The 22,111-nt window shown below is 37.3% G+C and overlaps 1 protein-coding gene, 1 long non-coding RNA gene and 1 pseudogene across 2 annotated transcripts; all 3 read left to right on the top strand.

The window, feature by feature from the left end:
* Window positions 1-6,753: 6,753 nt before the first annotated feature.
* Window positions 6,754-8,141, top strand: LOC143544222 (F-box/FBD/LRR-repeat protein At1g13570-like; annotated as a pseudogene).
* A 4,214-nt stretch (window positions 8,142-12,355) lies between these two features.
* On the top strand, window positions 12,356-13,709 carry LOC143544232 (uncharacterized). Its single transcript, XR_013137214.1, has 3 exons — window positions 12,356-12,482; window positions 13,209-13,399; window positions 13,600-13,709. It is a non-coding gene; the product is annotated as an uncharacterized LOC143544232 (long non-coding RNA).
* A 95-nt stretch (window positions 13,710-13,804) lies between these two features.
* LOC143544231 (lysine-specific demethylase JMJ28-like) lies at window positions 13,805-19,513 on the top strand. The gene is made up of 11 exons (XM_077036376.1): window positions 13,805-13,946; window positions 14,023-14,083; window positions 14,155-15,049; window positions 15,140-15,487; window positions 15,557-15,629; window positions 15,719-15,804; window positions 15,868-15,987; window positions 16,058-16,131; window positions 18,769-18,903; window positions 19,108-19,193; window positions 19,295-19,513. The coding sequence occupies exons 1-11, from the start codon at window positions 13,805-13,807 to the stop codon at window positions 19,336-19,338; spliced, it is 2,064 nt and encodes a 687-aa protein (XP_076892491.1). The 3' UTR covers window positions 19,339-19,513.
* Window positions 19,514-22,111: the final 2,598 nt, after the last annotated feature.

Here is a 22,111-nt window from a genome sequence, read left to right as displayed (position 1 = left end):
CAACCAAGTCAGAACGTTTGGCATGGCTAGGAATCAGAGAAGTTCCAGCTCATCTCTAGGATGGCAATACTTTTGACTTAATCGGAAGCTGCTTTGATAAAGTGGATGTTCTAACCAGAGAGAAGAAAAGAATCAATGAACAACTGACAATTAAATGGAAGAATAAAGTGTACTCGATCTGGGTTGAGGAGGATTCACATCCGAATTTCTTTCTTGGAATATTCTGTTTCCGAAGGGGTTGCAGATGATAAGAAAGTTGTAACATCCGGCCCCTCGCACCACCAATATTGTCCGCTTTGCCCACGAAGAGCTCACGGATTTGTTTTTGGTTGCTCAGGTGGAGACTTCCCAGGAGGTCACCCAACCTGCTACTACTTCCACCTGAGCACGCTTAACTGTGGAGCTCTCCTCTCGTCCGCTACCATTAAGCCCAAAATGCGTTGGTGATTTAAGAGACGAGACCTTTACTTATGAACCAATGATCTCTTTTGTCCATGACCGATGTGGGATTTGCCTAGAGTGTTACAAACACCCCCCCTTTTTGGACTCATCGTCCTCGATGAGGTTTGCCCCACCATCCAATCCAGGATGTGGGATTCGCCTAAGGTGTACCTCGCGACACCACCGGGGACTCACCGTCTCTAATAAGGTTTGCCCCACCATCCCGAACAGCACAAGAGTGGATCTGATACCACTTGTAACATCCGGCCCCTCGCACCACCAATATTGTCCACTTTGCCCACGAAGAGCTCACGGATTTGTTTTTGGTTGCTCAGGTGGAGACTTCCCAGGAGGTCATCCAACCTGCTACTACTCCCACCTGAGTATGCTTAACTGTGGAGCTCTCCTCTTGTCCACTACCATTAAGCCCAAAACGCGTTGGTGATTTAAGAGACGGGACCTTTACTTATGAACCAAGGATCTCTCTCGTCCACGGCCAATGTGGGATTTGCCTAGGGTGTTACAAGGTGGTTCACGACGATGAACAGGGGAATACGCCTAGAGTCTCTTCACAGGGGACTCTCATTCGCCGCCAACACCAATTTCCAATGTCAAACGCATCCCAACGGCCATTGAATCATTCCCTATTGGAGCCGTTGCTTAAATTGAAATTTCCACCATCTCGGCCTCATCCAAATATTAATAATAATAATAATAATGAATCAGAATTAGGGCTGGCAATTGGGTACCTGTTAAATACACGATAAGACCTGTTAAGCAAAAAAGTGCGGTATGTGATTTTTTAATTTTTTTAAATAATTGAAATTAGTATGCTAGACTCCTTCGTATTCCCTTATTGGTACATGAAACTTAAAACTGTCTTGTAGTCATTGTTAGGATTAAACGCACACACGAAACTGAACACACACACGAAAGCAGTAAACGAACACGAGGATTTAACGTGGTTCGGTTTAAACTGACCTACGTCCACGGGTGGCAACTAGGTATATCTTTATTGAGTGACCAATATTACAAGTACATAATGTTGTTTATATAGAGACTGAACTAGGGTTAGTAAATTATTATGCAAGAAATCTAAACCGGGCCGGGCTTGGGCCCGACCGCCCACACCCGTCTCCTCTTTTGACTTCATATAATAAACCGGGCCAACAAGGCCTACGAACCCAACAATCTCCCACTCGGAGGCCTTGAGTACTCTCGTCTGCACTCCTGATTGTACTTCTGTAATCTGAACATTAAACTTCTTCTAGTTGCCACCGCCTTCTCATCAATTAACCAGAAGGCCTGTTGAAGCTCCCCGGAGCTCCAACACGTCAGTCACGGCTGAAACTGCCCCTGACCCATTCTCTGTCCCTACCGGCTCCCACTGTAACGAACTACCGGATCCTGAGATAATCTGAGAACAAACACTCTCCATATTCAGCAAGTAATTCATTGGAGAGACTTTTACAGCTGGAATACTGGTTTTCTTAATCCACTGTCGACCTGGAACTGTAACTGAAACACGACCTGTGCTCCCACTGTCACGATGTCCCCCAACTGATTTAACCTTCCTAGCTCGTTCATCCTGAATCTTCACTTTGGCTCTGGGTTTGTTACTTGCAAAACGAACCTTCTTCTGCCCATGAGATTCTGTGAACCGGATTTTGTCTTTCACCAAAACTGGATCCACTCATTTCGATGACATATCGACCATATACAACGAACCCATTTTCTTGCCACGAGCAACAACGAGATTCCCTTTGACTACTTTCCACTGCCCATTCCCGAACTTAACATCGTGCCCTTGGTCATCCAACTGCCCAACTGATATCAAACGTTTCTTCAAACTTGGAATAACCCTTACATCTTTCAAAGTCCAAGAAGTACCGGCTGAAGTTATCAAATCAACGTCTCCCATACCCGTAACCTCTAAAATATCATCATTCGCTAGTCGAACCTTTCCAAAATCCCCAAATTTAAGATTCTTCATCGTTTCACTACAGTGAGTGGCATGAAACGATGCACCAGAATCCATCACCCAAGCATCAACGCTACTCTCAACACTACAAACCAAAGCCTCATCACTACTGACCCCGTCATCTGTGTCGTCTTCTGTAACGTTCACCTCTTTCTTACCATTCGGACACTGATTCCTGAAGTGTCCTTTCTCTTTACAACCCCAACATTCAATATCCTTACGAGTCTTAGACTGACTCCTCTTCCTGCTCCCACTGCCTCGCTGTTTTCCCCTACCTCTACCTTCTGTGACTAGCATATTGCCTGATGATTCACCTGAACTTCTGCGTCTTGAATCTTCTCCCAGAATCAGATCTCGAATCCCATCGAAAGTAATATTTGTAGACGAACTACAAACTGCAGTCACTGTTTGCGACCAACTGTCGGGCAAAGAGGATAATAACAAGAGGCCTTGAACTTCATCATCAAACTTAATGTCAACTGACACTAAGCGGGACAAAATCGAATTAAGATTATTGATATGAGTTGTAACTGACCCACCCTCTTTCATTCGAGTTGTCACTAGCTCTCTGATAAGATAGACCTTATTCGCTGCCGAAGGCTTCTCATACATGTTGGATAGTGCGTCCATCATACCACGGGCTGTGGTTTCTTTCATGACGTTAAACGCCACATCTTCCGACAACGACAATGTAATACAAGCCCTAGCTTTCTTGTCTAACTTCTTCCAATCTGCTTCTGACAACTTTTCTGGTTTTTCATCCTCAAGCACTACATCCAAGTCTTTCTGACAAAGTAGTGCCTCAATCTGCATCTTCCACCAACCGAACTTCTGTCCGTCAAACTTCTGTATCGAAACCTTTCCGTCTTCTGCCATAACAATGACTAAAACGAAAAACTGGATAAAAACAGAGACAGACACAACAATGGCACGAGCCCGAACTTAACGACTGTTCAACTTAACTCTGTTAAACAATCAACCTATTTAACGTGCAGCGGAATAACGAACTGTAAATCAGAAACCGAAACTTTAAACTGAAACGATAAACCTGACAAACGTGGTTGGCACTGGTTCTAAGTTTCTTTAAATTTCTTCTGACTTGAAACTGTTCTTCAACGAAAATAGGATCTTGATTCGCTCGTTCTGCGCCTTTTAGAAGATATGATCTCCAAACAAAAAATATATAAAACCAATATATTATTTTTTGTTTCTTAGCAAACCATCCCAAATATAAAATAATAATAACAATAGTAATCCTCTGTCACGTAAACTCCAAGAAGCAATATGGCTTCTTCTTTTCCCTTTAATGGTGCAAACTCCAAGAAAATAATAATACCTATACTTTCTTGTCAATCGCAAACAGCAGGATCAAAAAAAACAAGAAGCGGCAATCGAAGGACGACGCGACAAATCAGATTACACGAGATGGTGGTCAAAGGGTGGTGATGCGGTGCTCGACTGAACCCTAGTCGTGATCGTCGGGCTGGGTTTAGCAGCGGCGAAACAGCGGCGGCGGCGTATACCCTAACGACAATCGGAAAACCGTAGCAGCGGCGGAACCCTAGCGCAGTAGGGTGGCGGCGGCTGGATGGTTTGGCGGCGACTCGGCTGGTTCAACGTGTTCTTCGCGTGATCCGAACCTAAGCTCTAGATACCACTTGTTAGGATTAAACGCACACACGAAACTGAACACACACACGATAGCAGTAAACGAACACGAGGATTTAACGTGGTTCGGTCTAAACTGACCTACGTCCACGGGTGGCAACTAGGTATATCTTTATTGAGTGACCAATATTACAAGTACATAATGTTGTTTATATAGAAACTGAACTAGGGTTAGTAAATTATTATGCAAGAAATCTAAATCGGGCCGGGCTTGGGCCCGACCGCCCACACCCGTCTCCTCTTTTGACTTCATATAATAAACCGGGCCAACAAGGCCTACGAACCCAACAGTCATGACATATAAAGTAGTTAAACAAGTCGTATTTATGTTTGATACTTGTGTTCAGCGCGTCGCTTCATACCTGTTAAACCTGTTAAGACACGAATTGTCAGCCCTAATCAGAATAGGGCCTAAAGGGCCTCTTCATATCGCCTAGCCTGAATGTTTTGATCAAAGTCCAGGGACAGGGAGTGATCCTTTCGGACTTATGGTATTGATTGAAAAGGAAATGGAGGGCCGTATGAGGTTACCCATGATTTTGACTTTTGACAGTGTCAAAAAGAAGACTTAATGGTCACAAAAGAAAGAGGAGACTGCCTTCTTATTCGGTAGGGATACGCTATGGAGGTCGAAATCATCTGCGGTGTCTAGAACTAAAACGAAATTGTTGTTCAACGATTTGGAAGACGATGGGGATTCGGAAAGATTTAATTTAGCAAATACATCTCTCACAAAAGAAGAGTTAGAACGAGAGGAACGGATCACAATTGAAATGGGTGAACTTTTGGGATTTAGGGTCACTGGACAAGAGGAACAAATCAGAGCTCTGTCATTGCAAATGGTAACAAATGAATTTTATTTCATTTATATAAGAGGGTAGGCGACAGAAAGAAGGCTAGATTTTTTAAAAATCGTTAAGAGATCATCCTTGGATTTGGAGAGTTGGTGTAGGTTTAAGTTTATGAACTTTCTGCTATAAGTGTGCTTGCCTATGTTAGTCCGGGCTTAGTTTTCTTCTTCCGGTTTCTTTTTATTTGTAAGTGTTTTGGGATCCTAACTACTTGCTAGGAGGTTCCCATTTTGGTTTTAATATATTCGGCCTTTCAAAAAAAAAAACAGAAACTTGAGTTATTCGACTTAATGAGTACTTTGGATTTTGGAACGGAGACTTTATTATGTGTTCAGCCATCGTAATATCCAATTTTGGAGAGCTCCGTTATGCTATTCTGGTTAGACTATTTTGTTTACCAGGCATACGCTGGCTTTCAGAGTTCGGTTTGACAGTCATTGTGCCACCACAAGAGCAGAACTCTCTGGCGTAACACACAGTAGGATGAAAACGCGGGTGGACACGGGTTTCAAACTGACAACCTCGCAAGGCCTAGCTCAAATCCTTTATTGTCATAATCTACCGAAAGTGAGACAAGTGAGAATCGAACTTTGGTCTTCACTGGAGATCCCAAGTGAGGATTTTTGACATTATTAATTGGGCCTTGAAAATCAATTTAATAAAAGTATATTAAGATAAAAGAAGAAAATAAAAATAAAAATAAAAATACGAGAATAGAAATAAAATAGGGGAGGGCTGAGTTTGTGGCCGGAGTTCAAACTTGTCTGTCTGCTTTCTTTGGAGGTTAGCTTATCTATAGAAATTTGTTGCTTCGGTTCATTTCTCATTAACGAACACCAAAGATTATGATCGTGACATATTTAATAGTGATGCTTGTAAATCTAGGGTTTTTTACACATGTTGGGGAAATCAAGCCAAGCCTTGGAGTTGAACGAGCCAGCTCGGTTTGTTTAACTTAGAACTCTAGCTCGGTTTCTTCCGAGTTCAATTTCTATAGCTCGAGCTTGGCTTCTTTACTATTTATTAATTGTTTTTATATAAATAATAGGCTCATGCTCGATAAGGGAAGCTTGGGCTCGCTTATTAAACAAGCTTATTTTTAGGCTCGAGCTAGTTAAACCTCGGCACGATCGAGCTTTTACACTAGCCGATCTCGAGTAACTCATGAGCGACTTGGCTTGTTTGCACCCCTCAACACCCTCTCCAAATGTCAATTTCTATCAAGTATCCCAACTTTTATGCTCACTGTGTGTATGTGCTGTGTGACATTGTGTCTACTACCTATGGTGTCAATCTATTGTGTAACATCTGTGTTAAGGGGGCGCAAGCGCAAGGGCTAGCCCACAACGCATAGCCTTGTAATAAGTTTTATTCAACTGATTTAAGTTTATGATTAATATATGTTTTCTTGTTAGAATAATGGAACTGATTCATCATCATCATCGTACTCAGTATATCCCACCAATAGCCAAGCTATGGTAGGGTCTGAGGAGGGTAAGATGTAGACAGCCTTACCCCTACCCCATAGGGATAGAGAGGCTGCTTCCGATGAGACCCCCGGCTCGATAGTAGTTTTGCATCAAGCCTTGGACATAAGGCACATAGCACTCAATCATCGGGACACCGGCTGATTGGTGCATGTACCATTGTCTTTCGGCTATCAACGCCACCACATGATGCCTGATTAACCTTCTGCCACTTTTAACGTTATTTTCACGAGATTAGTAAAATAACGTTAAAATTAGTGCAATTTTACTTTTGCCCACCCGAAGGTTCACACATATATACATTATATGCGCGCACCGCAAGCTAATGGAACTGATTCATGGGACACATAAAGCACCCAAGCTTACACCTGAAGATATTATTAGCAGCATGCCAGATAATGTGGTAACAAATATTATGGATCGATTGCCAATACAAGATGCAGTAAGGACCGGTATCTTGTCGAGAAAGTGGAGGTTTAAGTAGAATATGATTAGCCAACTCGTATTTGATGACAACTTCTGTGGGTATTTATCAAAAAAAGAAGGCAATACAAACAATTATGGGAGAATTATAAGTAGGCTTCTTCTTCATCTTAATGGTTCCATAACAAAGTGTGTCCTCCGCAACAAACTGGATGATGAAAGTATTAGTCACTTGATTTTGTTCTTGTCAAGAAAAGGAATTAAGGATCTCACTCTTAAGCATTCGTATACAGGACCAGTCAAGCTGCCTACTCATCTTTTCTCTTGTTTCGAGTTGAAACATTTGAAACTCCATAAATGTTTTTTCAATCCTCCACCTACTTTTTATGGTTTTCCAAATCTGTTGAGCTTAGAGTTGACTTTCTGTGGACAAAACACTCGACTTGGGGAGTTTATTACTCAGTGTCCCTTACTTGAGATTTTGACTGTGTTCCATTCAGGCAAAGTAAAACTAGTTGAGATTGCAAAACTTAAAAGTCTCAAAATATTAACTTTGGCATTGTGTGAACTTGACACTACGACGACCATAAGTTCCTACAGTATCTTTGAGCTTCTTGGTTCTCTTTCAAAACTTCAACAGCTTAATTTGGATTTTAAACACTACAAGGTAATTAATGCTAAGTTGAAGTTTACTTTACAGTCCCACTTTTTTTCATTCCATTCAAACAAGACTTTATGAATCTTCAATTTTTCTTTCTTTTTTTTATAGTTGACAGAAGGTGGTGATGGTGCTAAAAGAAGTCTCCCACCGCCTTTCCCTCCCTCAAGGCTCTTCGATTAGCAAGGGTAGATTTAGGCAATCGTATTAAGCGATCATGCGTTTTTGAATTAATTAGATCCTTCCCAAATCTGCAGACCATTGAAATCACAGCATGTGTTCGTGTATGTACCGATCATACTGCTCCTCTTATAATATCATATACATGTAATTTTATGTTTGAATACTAGCTATTCTTGCAGGGTGATGACCCGACACCTGCGATTTGTTCTCCAGAGATGGACTACAGCACAATGTGCCCGTTGCAGCTTCAAAGTGCGGTGTTTAGAGATTTGAAAGGTTCAGAGAATGGAGTATGCTTGATAGAGTATTTACTTGCATCTTCTCCTTTCCTAAAGAGGATTGCTATTCATCACCACTTGCTCGTATCGTCCGAAGAAAAGTTGGTGTTTTCTAGGAAGTTGTTGGTGCTCCCTTGAGCCTCCCCCACAGCTAAAATCGATCTTTACTAGTTTTACCTTCTCTTTTATGGCACGTTTTGTAATCTGATCTTGGAAAAAGTAATGCATTCCCTTAGCATTAGCCATCTTGTCCGTTTTTTTATGCATTTAGGGATGTAAATGAATCGAGTCAAGCCGGATCTATAGTTATTTAGCTCTTAAAAGAGTTTTAAGTTCTATATCTAAACTTTGAACCTGTCTCGGTGGTTAATTTATAAATTCGATATTAAATTCTACTCGTTAGTAATATAATTGTTATCAGTTAAATTTATTACTTAAAAATCAATTTGATAAGAAGATTAATTGTAAGTAACAAAATAAAGCTTAGTTTGACTGGTCAATCTGCAGCAATGCGAGTTTGGAAAGACTTGATCTAAAGGGCGGGATTGACAGGATGGTCATTGTTTTAATATTGTGAAGTGAATCTAAAAAAATACAAAATATATAACCTTTGTAAAAGTTTAGCATTGAACTTTAACCAACTTCAAAGATTTCAATTAACCACTGAACTAAAATCTCAACGTTACCTCCAGAAATCGAAATTAAGTAATACAACATAATGCCAGTTTGACACCTATTCCTTATGTTATTCGATTTTTTTTAGTCTACATATACTGATAAAATATTACAACAATTGATGTTAAAAATATGTGTCGCTCTGTAAATAGACTTATGAATTTTATAATATAGATGTATCCCGCACACTTTTCGTTTTTTTGGGCATGTTACGCCTTTATTTTCTGGTTATATGGTAACATCTTTTGTAAGTTAATACAAATATACTCATGCAACATCGTGTTTTTATGGCTTTCGATCTTTTTAGAACACGTGCCAATATATTTAAAAAATAGCACAACTTTGTTTTTTAGGTTTTCCCTTATGTTGCTATAATGAGTGCCGGTACCGTAACAAATAGTACCAATCCCAACCAAATTCCCATATCACGTCTACTACACTTGGGTTCCACTAGTTTTTCTTAAAGAGGATATCTACCTACGTATCTTATTTATTATTATTTTATATTGTCTAGAATCCGACTTGTTTCGTTATACTATATAAATAAGGTGATGGAATAAAAAAGTTATCTGATTCTAGTGGGGATTCGTTAACACAACCGTTCTCCATGGAGGAAATCAAGATGGCGGTGTGGGATTGTGACGGTGAACGAACCCTAAACGAGTTGTTATCTTGGTTAAAGGAAGCAAAGTTACGAGTGTTCTTTAAACTCGGTTTAAACAAGGCTTTGACTAAGTTGCTGGTCTTATTTGGATTCGGTTTTGGGAATAATTATCTTTCAGACATGTTGGAGGTCTTGGGTGAATGGCATTTTAGGGTTGGCATAGGCTTCGTTCCTCATTAATGGGTCCCCAAATTGGGAATTTCGATGTCATCGTGGTGTTCGGCATGGGGTCTCACTGTCGTCATTCCTGTTTATTATTGCAATGGAGTACTTCTCTTTTATCATTAATCAACGACCTTGTTAAATGTCACCCTACTTCTCGATATTCCCATTGATGGACCTTAACATTAAGGACAAACTGGTTCTCAAAGTTATGGCAATGTTTAAACTGGTGTCAAAGTTTGAGGGTTAAAAGTGTCAAAAACAAACTTTGGTTGTTACTAGGCGTTGTGGTCATTTTTGGGATAAAATAGATCAAATTAGGGTGTCGCTTTTGAGTTATTTACTTTGTAATATGTTTTGACGTTATTTTACTAATTTCATGAAAATAACGTTAAAAGCGGCGGATGGTTAATCAAGCATCATGTTATGGCGTTGATAGCCGAAAGACAAGGGTGCATGCACCAATCAACTGGGATCCCGATGGAGTGTTATGTGCCTTATGCTCAAGGCTCGATGCAAAACCACTATCGAGTCAAGGGTCTCACTGGAAGCAGCCTTCCTATTACTATGGGTAAATGTAAGTTTGTCTACATCTTACCCTCCTCAGACTTTGCCATAGGTTTGCTATTAGTAGGATTTTATTAAGTACGACGATGATAACTTCGTAATTTGTTTCATAACTCTTTTTGTACAATCATTCATATAGTGACCCCTAATAAGAATCCATGGACATCATTTGTTAATATATTCTTTTCTTTGTTGTATTAACTGTATAAGATACTAGTTTTTATTCCCTGTATTACGAGGTTGTTTTATATTATTTGTTTATAATATTTATATATTTTTTGGATTTAAATTTTATTTATTGTAGGGAAGTTAATAATATACTTAAACTTTGATAATGAAAGGGTTTCATAAATAAATGAGATGTTATAACCCGATTTAAAAGTTATATGGGTTTGGTGAGACCCATTACCCGCTTATTTTTTTTACTATCAAATTGTTTCTTAATTATATATAATATATTTTTTAAACAAAAATCAGATATTAATTTTTAGTATATTCCTATTTTATAGGATTTTCATATCAAAAATTTGATGAGATTAATTTTTAATTTAATGAGATGTTATAACTCGTTTAAGGGCTATCTAGGTTTGGTGAGACCCATACCCGTGAATTCGGGTCAAATGCATGATAAGTCTCCATTTACAAAAGAAGCAATCTGGTGGCTTGAGAGAATGTAAGGAGTAACCATAGAGCTTTTAAAGGTTTTGTTTATGTATATTTAGCATGTTTATCTATATCTATTCTTAAAAGCCCAGAAAAATATGTGGAGATAAGCGAAAACCCATGTACGAAATCTAGAGAAAAGTTAAATTTAGACAATTGATAATGATCTTTCAAATTTAAACTTCACCTTGATTGCTAACGTACCAAGATCATGTTCTTGCATAAATAAAATCTTTGCCATCTCAACTAAAATGTCGGCGGAGTTTGGAAAATACCTAGAGGGAATCCTTGTCGAGTAAACCTTCATAACTGTACAAAATCTATCGATGGCGTGGCTTGAAACAATTAACCGATTTCCAAGTTTATAGATGTTGGTTGTTAACTTTCAACGATACCGTAACCCTAACCCTTGCACCGATCTTCAATTGAATTTAATTTTCTAAGCGCCCATATGATCCCATAGACGTATTTTAAGGATTCCAATCTAGAAAAAAAATTGATAGCTTGTAATTATGCTATATCAATGATCACTTTAACGACCAACTTCTCCCACAATCATATCTACACTACCTAGTATCACCATAGTACCAACCAATTTTATTCTTTTAACTAACAACTTCGAAATTTCATATCTAAAATGAATTTGATCAACGCTACTTCGCCTCCTTCGCTTTCTCGCTTTGAATCTCTTTGTTTCCTTCTCTTCAAGGAGTGGCAAACCGGGAAAACTAGTGTAGGATGCTAGGGTTATATAAAAAAATTTACATGGCACCAACATAACAAATTTTTTTCCAAACTATGTACTTTTATAAACAACCAACATCAGACAAACAACAAAACACCCGTAACAACCTCCACAAACCGAGAGAAGCTCAACACGAAACAACATGTAAAACAAAATTACACTAATTTGACAATTCTGTTGATCTATACTCTGTCCTATTTTTAAACCAAAGAAAGTCAAGATAATTAATATCTCCGATTATTTCTTCAACTTTCCCCCCATTACCCTCAAACACTTCTTCATTTCCCGCTTTCCAAATACTTCAACACTTAACGACAACAATCCCATTATTATGTAGCACATTATTATTATTATTATTATTTTGAATAAATTTAAATAATTTCAAAACAGTAAAACTTATTATAATATAAGATTATACTCACATGATTTGCACTAACATTATTACAATCCAACAACACATGCAATCTTTGTATTAAATGTTCCTTCACCAAAGCTTTTTTAATATTAATATCAACTCTTAAACCCCCAACCTTCACCTTCTTCCTGCACAATCCCATCACCAAAAAACCTTCAATTTTTAATTTCTTGACAACTCATTGAAAACCCATCTCCAGAAATGGCTGAAACACAAGGGTGCAAAAGATCCGACGGCAGAGGGTGGCGGTGCGGCCGGCCGGTGGCTGACGGCAAAAACTACTGTGAAGCACATATTAATCAATTCCAACTCCGGCAGAAGCGGCAGCCGGTGCCTGACCACCTGAAGCTTCAGAGAGCCAGCCGGACACCCAAATCGGACCAACATTCTGCGCATAAGAGAAAGATATTGGCTGATTTTTCCGGTGGACCCCACAAAAGGGTTAAAATTGATGTTGCTGAGTTGAAGAATGGGCGGATGGAGATTGCTCCGGAGAGTTTTCCGGTGATTGAAGTTGATGATGCTCCGGTGGGTAAAGTTGGTGGTCCTTCGGTGGGTGTGGGTTTCAGGAGGCCGATTCGATCGAAAAACTGTGAGCCGGTTCCGATAGCGGTGAAGAAGGTTGTTTTTTTTAACCTGAATTTTGTTGTTTATGCATTTAGGGTTTAAAATTTAACAGTTGACTCGTTCTGACCAAACCCGTTTTGACTGGTGACCCGACCCGACCCGACCCTTTTGCCGGTTCTAGTTTAAATCGATGCTTGTTTATAAACTAACTTGTTATTTATGTATTTAGGGTTAACAACTTAAAATTTAGCAATTGACCCGTTTTGACTGGTGACCCAAACCTGCCTGACCCGACCGCTTGCCAGTCCTAGTTTAACTTTAAATTGATGCTTGTTTGTAAACTAGTTATTTATGAAATTAGGTTTAAACTTTTAAATTGATGTGTTTATAAATTAATTTGTTATTTGATGCTTTGATTTTGTGTTTTTGTAGAGAAAAGATTATTGCTTGTAAATTGTTTTTAGTGTTTGCTCTATTTTATAACACTCATATTTGAAGGTGGGAAATGGGTTTGGCTGGTTGGGTCAAACCAGAGAATTTTGAAGGGTGGGTCAAAAGGGGTCAAGATTTAGGGCAGGTCAGATGGGTCAAGTGACATTAGGTATTCGGGCAACGATCGACGCGGGTAAAGTTTGATCTGACAAGTTGGGTGGTTTGGTCGAACGAGTTAATACCTTTTGTTTTGCATTTATTGTAATTCTTGTGTTATATTGTTTTGCATCTTTCTGTTTTGTAAAAGTTATATTTTTAGTGTATTTAATTTGTAATTTACGAATGCAGAATTTACCAAGTATATGAGAAAACATAAAAGCGGCCGTGAAGAAGACGAAGAACATCAATGAGAAGAACGTTAAGAAAAAGAAGAAGATTGTCCGAAAGTGCCATTGGTGTGGACTGACTTCCTTTTGTATTCTTATCATGTGCTTAACTTGCCGGGAGAATTTTTTTTGTGAAGATTGCATCAACAATAGGTCTGTTTTACCCTATCTTTATAAGATTCCATAGCCATTAATGAATGCATATTTGTATTCTTGCTTGATTTGCTAATTGAAGACTTTTGGATTATGTTTTTAATCTATTGAAAAACTTGCAGTAAATGAAGTTGAATTTACCTTTTCGAGTTATATTTGGTGAATTTAAGTTTTTATTTTTGTTATTTGGATACATGTAGGTATTATTGTAAGAGGTCGGTTGAGAGGAAGTGTCCAGTGTGCGAAGGGCAGTGCCCTTGCAAAGCCTCAACCTGCAGAAGAGGGAAACCTAAGCAAGCTAAAACAAAGGTTTAACTCAGAACCGTAAAAAAATGATACATGTGTTGTCACTTTTAGTACAATTGTATTCTGATAATATTTCTTTTTTTCACGATTCAGAGAAACATGACAACAGCTTCCATTCCTGAAAAGATGTCTGACTTTGAAAGAAGTCAACATCTTCACATGATCCGAGAGCTTCTTCCAGTGATCACGAAGATGAATCAACAAAAGCTCACCGAGTTGGACACTGAAGCTAAAAACAAAGGTATGTATAATGGCAAAATTGATAATTTTTTGTTCTTTTTACTGTATAAATAGTTAATGTGTATACATGATTACAGGGACATTTCATGCCAAGATAGAGGTTCAGACCGTCGCATATACTGACAAGAAGGAATGCAGGTGAATTTCATACACATCATTTGGTTTTAATTAATTTTGTGACTTTCATTATATTTATTTATATGTCGCAGAGTTTGCAAGGCTTGCATTCCAGTTGTGCACAGAAGCTGTGAATTTTGCTCTTTTGTACTGTGCTTAGCTTGTTGTCACGATATTCGTGACGGAAACTTGCATTCAAAGCTTCCAGATTTGAAATTGGTAAGAAGCAAACGCTTAAAAAACAAATCTTGGAGCTTTGGTTCGGATGGGAGCATAAGTTGTCCACCTAAGAAGTTGGGTGGTTGCAGTAAAGGTTCTTTGTATTTAACATCCTTCTATCCGTTCACTCACACCAAAGATCTAGAAGAAAGTGCAAAGCAAATACTTTGTGACTTTAAGATCAATGGGTCATCTGATTCTTCACCATGTCCGTTATGTGGTGAAACGGGTCTGTATTTTTCTACCAAACAAGAGTTCAAGAAAAATAATCTTGAACACTTCATGAAGCATTGGGGAGAAGGCAGACCCATTATTATCCGGGACGTGCTCCAAGCTCAACCAAATTTAGATTGGGATTTTGGAATTATGTTACGAGAGTACCTAAAAAAGTGTGCAGAACCCCGAAACAACACGAAGACGGGATCAGCGAAAAGCACTCGTGAGTGGTGTGAGATTGAATTTGGAAGAAAGCAGATATTTTCAGGGGGTATAACACAAGAATGTAACGAGTCCCTGAAATTCAAGCTTCAGTTTGCTTCTGAATTTCTTCAAGATCGTTTCCCAGATCATCACAATGTGATCCTCCAATCACTGCCCATACAAGAATACATGAACCTGCTCACGGGATTTATGAATCTTGGTGCCCATTCACCATTCCAACTTAAAAACCCTGACTTGGGTTCTTATGTAAGCCTCAGTTATGGTGGATTGGATAACCCAGCGCATACGGATCTTTTATCCAATTTATGTTTCCATCCATATGATGAGGTAACTTTCTAATTTCTGATTTACTTTCTTTATCTTATAATTGTATGTAAATTATCATATATTGAGGATATTTCCTTTTTTTGAATTCAGGTGAATATTCTTGTACATGCTACCGATCGTCTTATTCGTGAAAAAAGTCTGAATGAACTGAAGACGCTAATCGATAAAGACAATTCACATGACCGTCTTGAAGGGATGATTGCTGGCACTTCGAGGGTGGATGACGCACCATTGAGGTTGGAGGGCACCAGTAACCATGAAGTTGTCTTAGTATCTGATGAGACAGAATCAGAATCTGATGATGAAGATCTTTCTCTAGATACTGATAGTTGTGGGGCCCACTGGGATATTTTCTGTAGAGAAGATGTTCCAATGCTCTTAGAGTTTCTTAAAAAGTATTCTGAAGAGCTTACCAGATCTCACAGCTCTCAAACAAAGGTATAATTAATGTTTTATCTTTTTTTTTTATTTTTATTTTTTTATAAACATAATCTTTTGGGATTACAGGTTGTTCATCCACTTTTTGACGAACTCTTCTACTTGAATGATTATCACAAATTGAGACTTAAGGAAGAGTTCAGTAAGATTCCTTCAATCTTCCAACAAGTTGGTTTTAACTTTTATATATTTATTAATTTATATTTTTGTGCTTTTCATTACCGTAACTAGACGTGGATGCACTTAGCTTTAAGCAATATACTGGTGAAGCTGTTGTCATTCCTGCTGGTTGTGTTTACCAGATGAAGAGAGTCAAGGTAACATGCTATATAATTCTTAATCCATGTGATTCAAATTCTAATATGTTAATTGTTGTGCAGTCATGTGTTCATGTGGTTTATGAATTCATGTCACCTGAAAGTGCACTGGACTCCATCAAAGTGAGTGATGAAGTTCGTTTACTTCCTTTAAAGTACAAAGCCAGAGGGAATACGGTGCCGGTAAATATTTTGTTACTACACGTAGTATTATTCTTTGAAGTGGTCTAATTTAAGAAAGTTGTATTTTCAGGTGGAGAATACAGCGATCCTTCGAATGAAGGCATCGATTGAAGCAATGCGTGAGGTGCTTGTCTTGCAACCAGAGTAAGTTGTTGCTTTGGCCCCCGAAGGTTGGCTTGTGAAAATTGTAACTATAGCTTGTGACATTATAATTAAAGGTGTAATTGTTTTGTGGTTCTTTTGGTCTGATATGGGGCCCATACTTAATTATACTTGCACCGTGGTTTTTGTTAGTTGTACATTACATCTTAGTATATATATACTATCTATATGTACATATATGATACATAGTATATACGTGCATATGATGCCCTGCTTGGGTGCGCGCATATAATGTCGCGCATATAATGTGTATATGTGTGAACCCTCAGGTGGGCTAAAGTGAAATTGCACTAATTTTGACGTTATTTTACTAATCTCGTGAAAATAATGTTAAAAGTGGCGGAAGGTTGATCAGGCATCATGTGGTAGCGTTGATAGCCGAAAGACAAGGGTACATGCACCAATCGGCCGGTGTCCCAATGGTTGAATGTTATGTGCCTTATGTCCAAGGCTTGATGCAAAACTACCATCGAGCTGGGGGTCTCACCGGAAGCAGCCTCTCTATTCCTACGGGGTAGAGGTAAGGCTGTCTACATCTTACCCTCCTCAGACCCTACCATAGCTTTGCTATTGGTGGGATATACTGAGTACGATGATGATGATGATGATGATGATGAGTATATACGTGCATATGTGTGTGTGTATCTAAGATACCGAGGAAAAAGACAAATATTGTAGGTATTAGTTTGATGATTGACATAATTGCTATCGTGAATCAAAATTGTGGCCAGAAAATCTAGAATCTGATTCTTTGTTTGCAAGTCTTTGATTAACATTTGTCGCCATTACACGTAAACTATGATATATACATATGTATATGTATGTATGTGTATACGTTTTCATGATTCGTGCTATAAGAAGTTATGATTATTAGTATGTTTATCATAAATATGAAATATGTGAAATGAAATCGCTATTATGATGTTTGGATGGTCGTGAAGATATTATGGTCATTAGTTTTCTTTATAAAGAATATGACGTCTGTAAATATAAGAAAATGAAGAAAATGGTTATGATAATGTTTGGATGGTCGTGAAGATGTTATGATCATTAGTATATTTATAAAGGATATAAAGTATGTAAAACTCATGGAATGGTTATAATGATGTTTGGATGATCACTAAGATGTATTGATTGTCGTTTTGTTTATAAAGTTTTGTGAAATTGGTAAGATTTCTATCATGCTATGATGATCTTGAAGACATCTATGATAATATTATGATAGGCGAATAATGAGATAACATATCATATAGTTGATCATGACTCATGAGATTTCTATGATGACGTTATGGTGAATATGTAACGCCCTGATAGTCTTATGAAGATATAATGATAAACTTCGGTTCAATTTGATCGTGAAGAAGTAATATTTTTAGTGCTGTTAAAAAATCGCGCATTCTAATTGTTAATGAATTCAGGCATGCTTTTAAGAAATAAACATTGGTTCTATTTGTTTGAGCCGTTTAAACGGTTTTTATTGTGTGTGTGTGTAATCATGACATTCTATTGATGATGTGGTGATGCATATATGTGTGTGTGTGTGTGCGCACCATGCTTTGGTGCAATTGATCATGTAGAGGTAATATTTTTAGTGTTTTTAAGCTTCGCGTATTCTCATTGTTAATGAATTCATACTACGTCCATTCTATTTGTTTGAGCTGTTTAACGGCTTTTATTGTATATAAATATAATCATGATATTGATGATGTGGTGATGCTTATATATAAATGTGTGTGTGTATCATGCTTTGGTGCAACTTTATCGTGTAGAAGTAGTATTTTTAGTGTTGTTAAGCTTCGCGTATTCACATGGTTAAGGAATTTAGACGAACGTGTAAGAAATGAACGATGGTTCTATTTGTTTGAGCTGTTTGACGGTTTCTATTCGCGTTCCATATTTATATGAAGTGAGGAGAGTGAACATATGATTGTGGGTCTCATTTAGGGGTGTTAACTGATAAAGATAGGACTTATGTAGATTTATAGACTAATTGCATCTTAATTCTTGGAATAGTGCACTATAAGTTTGCTCATTGAGTAAATTTTGTAATAATAAATACTTTACTAATAGTTCTTGATATTGTAAGATTGCCAAATATGTCTTATTGTATGGTTTATCTAAAGTTCGTTCCACGGTCTTGTTTGTATGCTCAATTAAAAGTTGTCTACATAATGCTGCCTCCAACTCCGCACGCTTTTACATTTTTCTAAATTACTTTGCATTTGAATCATTGTATTTTTACTGTATGATTACATGGCAAAATTTATAGCTAGATTGATTCATCATTTTGCTCTCAGATTACTACGCTTACATGCGTCATGTGAAATTCATAAATTTAGTGATGCTGATGTGGAAATTAGCTGTAGCTGTGAATGCCAATTTGACCGACTTTTGTGCTTGCTTTTTTGTACGACTAATATAAGTAAAAGTTTGTTTGTTTCCTGCCATTAATATCATAAAAATTAATTCTATTGCCATGTGGAAGAAATCTGATAGTATAATGACATCAGCGATAACAATATTATTGCAATTTTATTACAGTTTCTCGACTATTGTGTCGTAACTACCGTCATTATTTAGATTTCTTACTAATTTATACATATAAATTTCGTGTTGCAGGTGGTCGTGGCCCTTTATTATTTCTCATTCAACAAAGCCTCCTTTAAGGTGTTCTATAAAGGGTATTTTAGTCAAACTCCTTAAACTATTCTGGATGACAAAAGCTGCAGGCAAGATATGTTCACAAGCAAGAAGGTATTTTTTGAAGCGACTTCTAAATTTTCCCGATATGTAGTGCATTAAATATTTCCAAAAGGTCAAGATATGGTCAAAGGCATATGTTTGTTGAATTAATTATTTACTATTAATTTTTTTTCCCATTCAGGGTCGAATTTTAAATTATAATTTATTCCCATTCAAATCCTTTGTAATTATCTCTTCATATATATTTCCTTTTAGGTGTTTCAATTGGCTTGACAGTTTTGCTGAAAGTCAAAGAGATGGTCAACAATGCCTACATTATGTGTACAGTCCTTATATTCTCTGTAATTAAACTATTTTCCTTACTAGTTCATAAAATTTATATAAATTCTATTTTATCACATGACATAACTAAGGTTTAATAAGGAAATATTAACCATTTCAGGTCGAGTATCTTATGTTAAAAGTCTGCAACGAGCCAACCGGTAAGAGGTAAAGTTTACAATGGTCAAACCAATGAGGTACAGTCAAAGTTCCATTAATTTAAATTTAAATTAACCATTTATTTAAGTGATTTTTAAGATAAAATTTGCTTAAATTGTGCAATTGGCGTACCCTCATGCTGTTTTGACTTTGCATAGTCCTTTTCAGGTGCTGGTTTGATTTTGAACCAAGTTTAACTCAACATGGTCAGAATTATATATATGTAAACCAGTATTAATCACTTAACAATCTGGCTTCTCTTATATAGACGCAGTTAAGTGTTAAGTTATGGGTTGGGATGTACCCACCACTCTTGCTTGTCATACCCAACCCCCACAAAAAAAAAAAAGAGTTTTATTTCCTTAATTATTTGACATGTTAGTCCAATGGTCCCAACATTTTTTTTGCCATTTTATAGTCTTTAAAATTTCAAAACTATTGCGCTATATATATTTTTGTGTTGTTTTTTTACTTTCCTTTTGTGTTTTTTGTTATTATTTTTATTATTATTATTTTCATTAATAAAATTATTATTTTTTTGTTTTTATTATCATTATTACTATTACTATTATTATTATTATTATTATTATTATTATTATTTTCAATGTATTAATCTATATTGACATAAGTTGAAGGGAGGGTGGAACCTGGGATGAGGGGTGGGGGTTACGTTTAGCAACGCCCAAGTCGTACTTGTGATCAATTGGTGGCTTGTTTTAAAATGTTAATTGGGGCTTTCCTTTACTACTCAAAACGCTAATAATTTTTTTTATGATTATATATAAAAAAAGAAACTTACTATTAACAGTCAAACACTAACTCTTTTGACTGCGAGTTAAGCTGAGATAGTCCTTGGACCTTGTGAAGATGGAAAGCTTTTACATGTGCGGTTTGATTTTGTGTTTACTTGATGGATATCTTCTGTTTATTTAGCTGATGTGAAATCTTACTTTGTTCACTCAACAATGATTTAGCTCTTGATCCGGATCTAGTTAAGGCAGATTCTTAAATTCGGAAGTCAAACCCCTATCTGAAGTCAACTTTCATAGAGGCTGCCTGAAGAATTTCATACCCGAAGCAGATATTTGTATGGCAAGCCTCGTTTTGGTGTAAAAAGTTTCGATTGCTGTTGACTGGTGTCAAGATGCAAAGGATGCAACCCTTTTGACCAGAATCCAAGTCCAAGTTTTATCCGACTTGACTTGTTAAAAGTAATGACGTTAACTTAAAAGTTGTTTCACTTGATTAATGAATCAACTTTCATCATTATGATTTAATCATATGTGCCCGCAAAAGGATTTTAGCATATAATCGAACATCATATTGCAAAACTTCAAGTTTGGTGTTTTCATGTTTATGTAACAAGCCATGATGATGCAGCACTCGTCTCGAGGGTATGCAAGACCATGTTTGATGATGCAAGCCATGTAACAAGCCATGAAGTCAAAACATCCATCGCTAAAAAAGCCACAACCCAACCCAAGGCTGGTGTAACAACCTATGAAGCACGGGGACGGCTCTGATGATGCAGCACTCGTCTCGAGGACGGTTTGGGGTCGGAAACGCGATGGAAACGTTTCCTAAACGAATCCGGTTAATGGGGACAGATCGAAAATCGTTTCAGGGACGTGTCCATTAGCGTCATATGTCGCTACATAGTACTTGACAACCAAATAGCGAACTTGTAGCAAATTCTGGTGGAGATTCCGACGATGGAGTAGGAAGAAGAAGGAAGAACATACCGGCTAAATTGTGTGATAACTGTTAACTTTTTTTAGGTTTAAACTGAGTTTAGGTTTTTTTAATATTTAACCCCTTTATATTTCACTTGTATGCATCTAATCCCTAAAACTTTTAAACTTTTACATAAAATATGTTTTTTCTTTAATTTAGGGGGTGTTTGTTTTTTCTTCAAACATCTTCAAGGGAGCTTATGTCTGCAGGCGCGCAGACGTCACCCTTGAAGACTGTTTGTTTTTTTTTTTTAAACAGATCTGAACACATCTTATTCCCTCTTCAAAAATAAGACACGGATCTCTTTCTTATAACATCTTCACAGAACCCTACTCCCTCTTCTCCTCCGACCAGGTACGCACACTTTATATTCAGCGGGATTATTTCATCTTCTCTCTCACTCTCGATCTTCTCCGATTCTCTCCTTCCCTCCGACGAACACCACAGCGTCTGGAGTTTCTCCCTCTTTCCCTCCACCAAACAACACCACCGTTGCTTAATTCCAACGTCAACCACCGCAGCTGCTTTATTCCGACGACAACCTCGGGAGATGTTTCGTCACCAAACTACAAGTAAGTCCCATATTTGGAGGTTTTAGCCAATACATGTTAATTTAGGCATAATAGATGTTAATATTTCGGATTTTAGGTTTATTACCTGTTAATTTTGTGGTTTTTAGGTATAATACTTGTTAATTTTTTGGTTTTTAGGTTCTGTACATGTTAATTTTGTGGTTTTTAGGTTTAATACATGTTAAGTTTTTGGGTTTTAGGTTCTGTACATGTTAATTATGTCGATTTTAGGTTTATACCTGTTAATTTTGTGGCTTTTAGGTATAATACATGTTAATTTTTTGGTTTTTAGGTTTTGTACATGTTAATTATGTGGTTATTATGTGTAATACATGTTAATTTTGTGGATTGTTGGTACAATACATGTTAATTTGTAATTTTAGTCTAAACCGAACCCGAATTCGAGCCCAGATTTTGTGTTTGTGTGTATATGATGTATGTTGTATTGTTTAATAAACGAGCCTATGTACAGT

This window comes from Bidens hawaiensis, unplaced genomic scaffold, assembly GCF_021521415.1.
Source record: "Bidens hawaiensis isolate Kalapana, Puna unplaced genomic scaffold, B.hawaiensis_p1.1 tig00013503_1, whole genome shotgun sequence".
Classification (NCBI taxonomy): domain Eukaryota; kingdom Viridiplantae; phylum Streptophyta; class Magnoliopsida; order Asterales; family Asteraceae; genus Bidens; species Bidens hawaiensis.
This window is presented reverse-complemented; position numbering and strand designations above follow the sequence as displayed.

Bases quoted from the DNA above. Each gene is read 5' to 3' on its own strand.
- LOC143544231 (XM_077036376.1), top strand. From the start codon at position 13,805: ATGACAACAGCTTCCATTCCTGAAAAGATGTCTGACTTTGAAAGAAGT. The intron at 15,630-15,718 runs GTAAGATTCCTT...TACCGTAACTAG, and splicing joins GAGACTTAAGGAAGAGTTCA to ACGTGGATGCACTTAGCTTT. The intron at 15,988-16,057 runs GTAAATATTTTG...TTGTATTTTCAG, and splicing joins CCAGAGGGAATACGGTGCCG to GTGGAGAATACAGCGATCCT.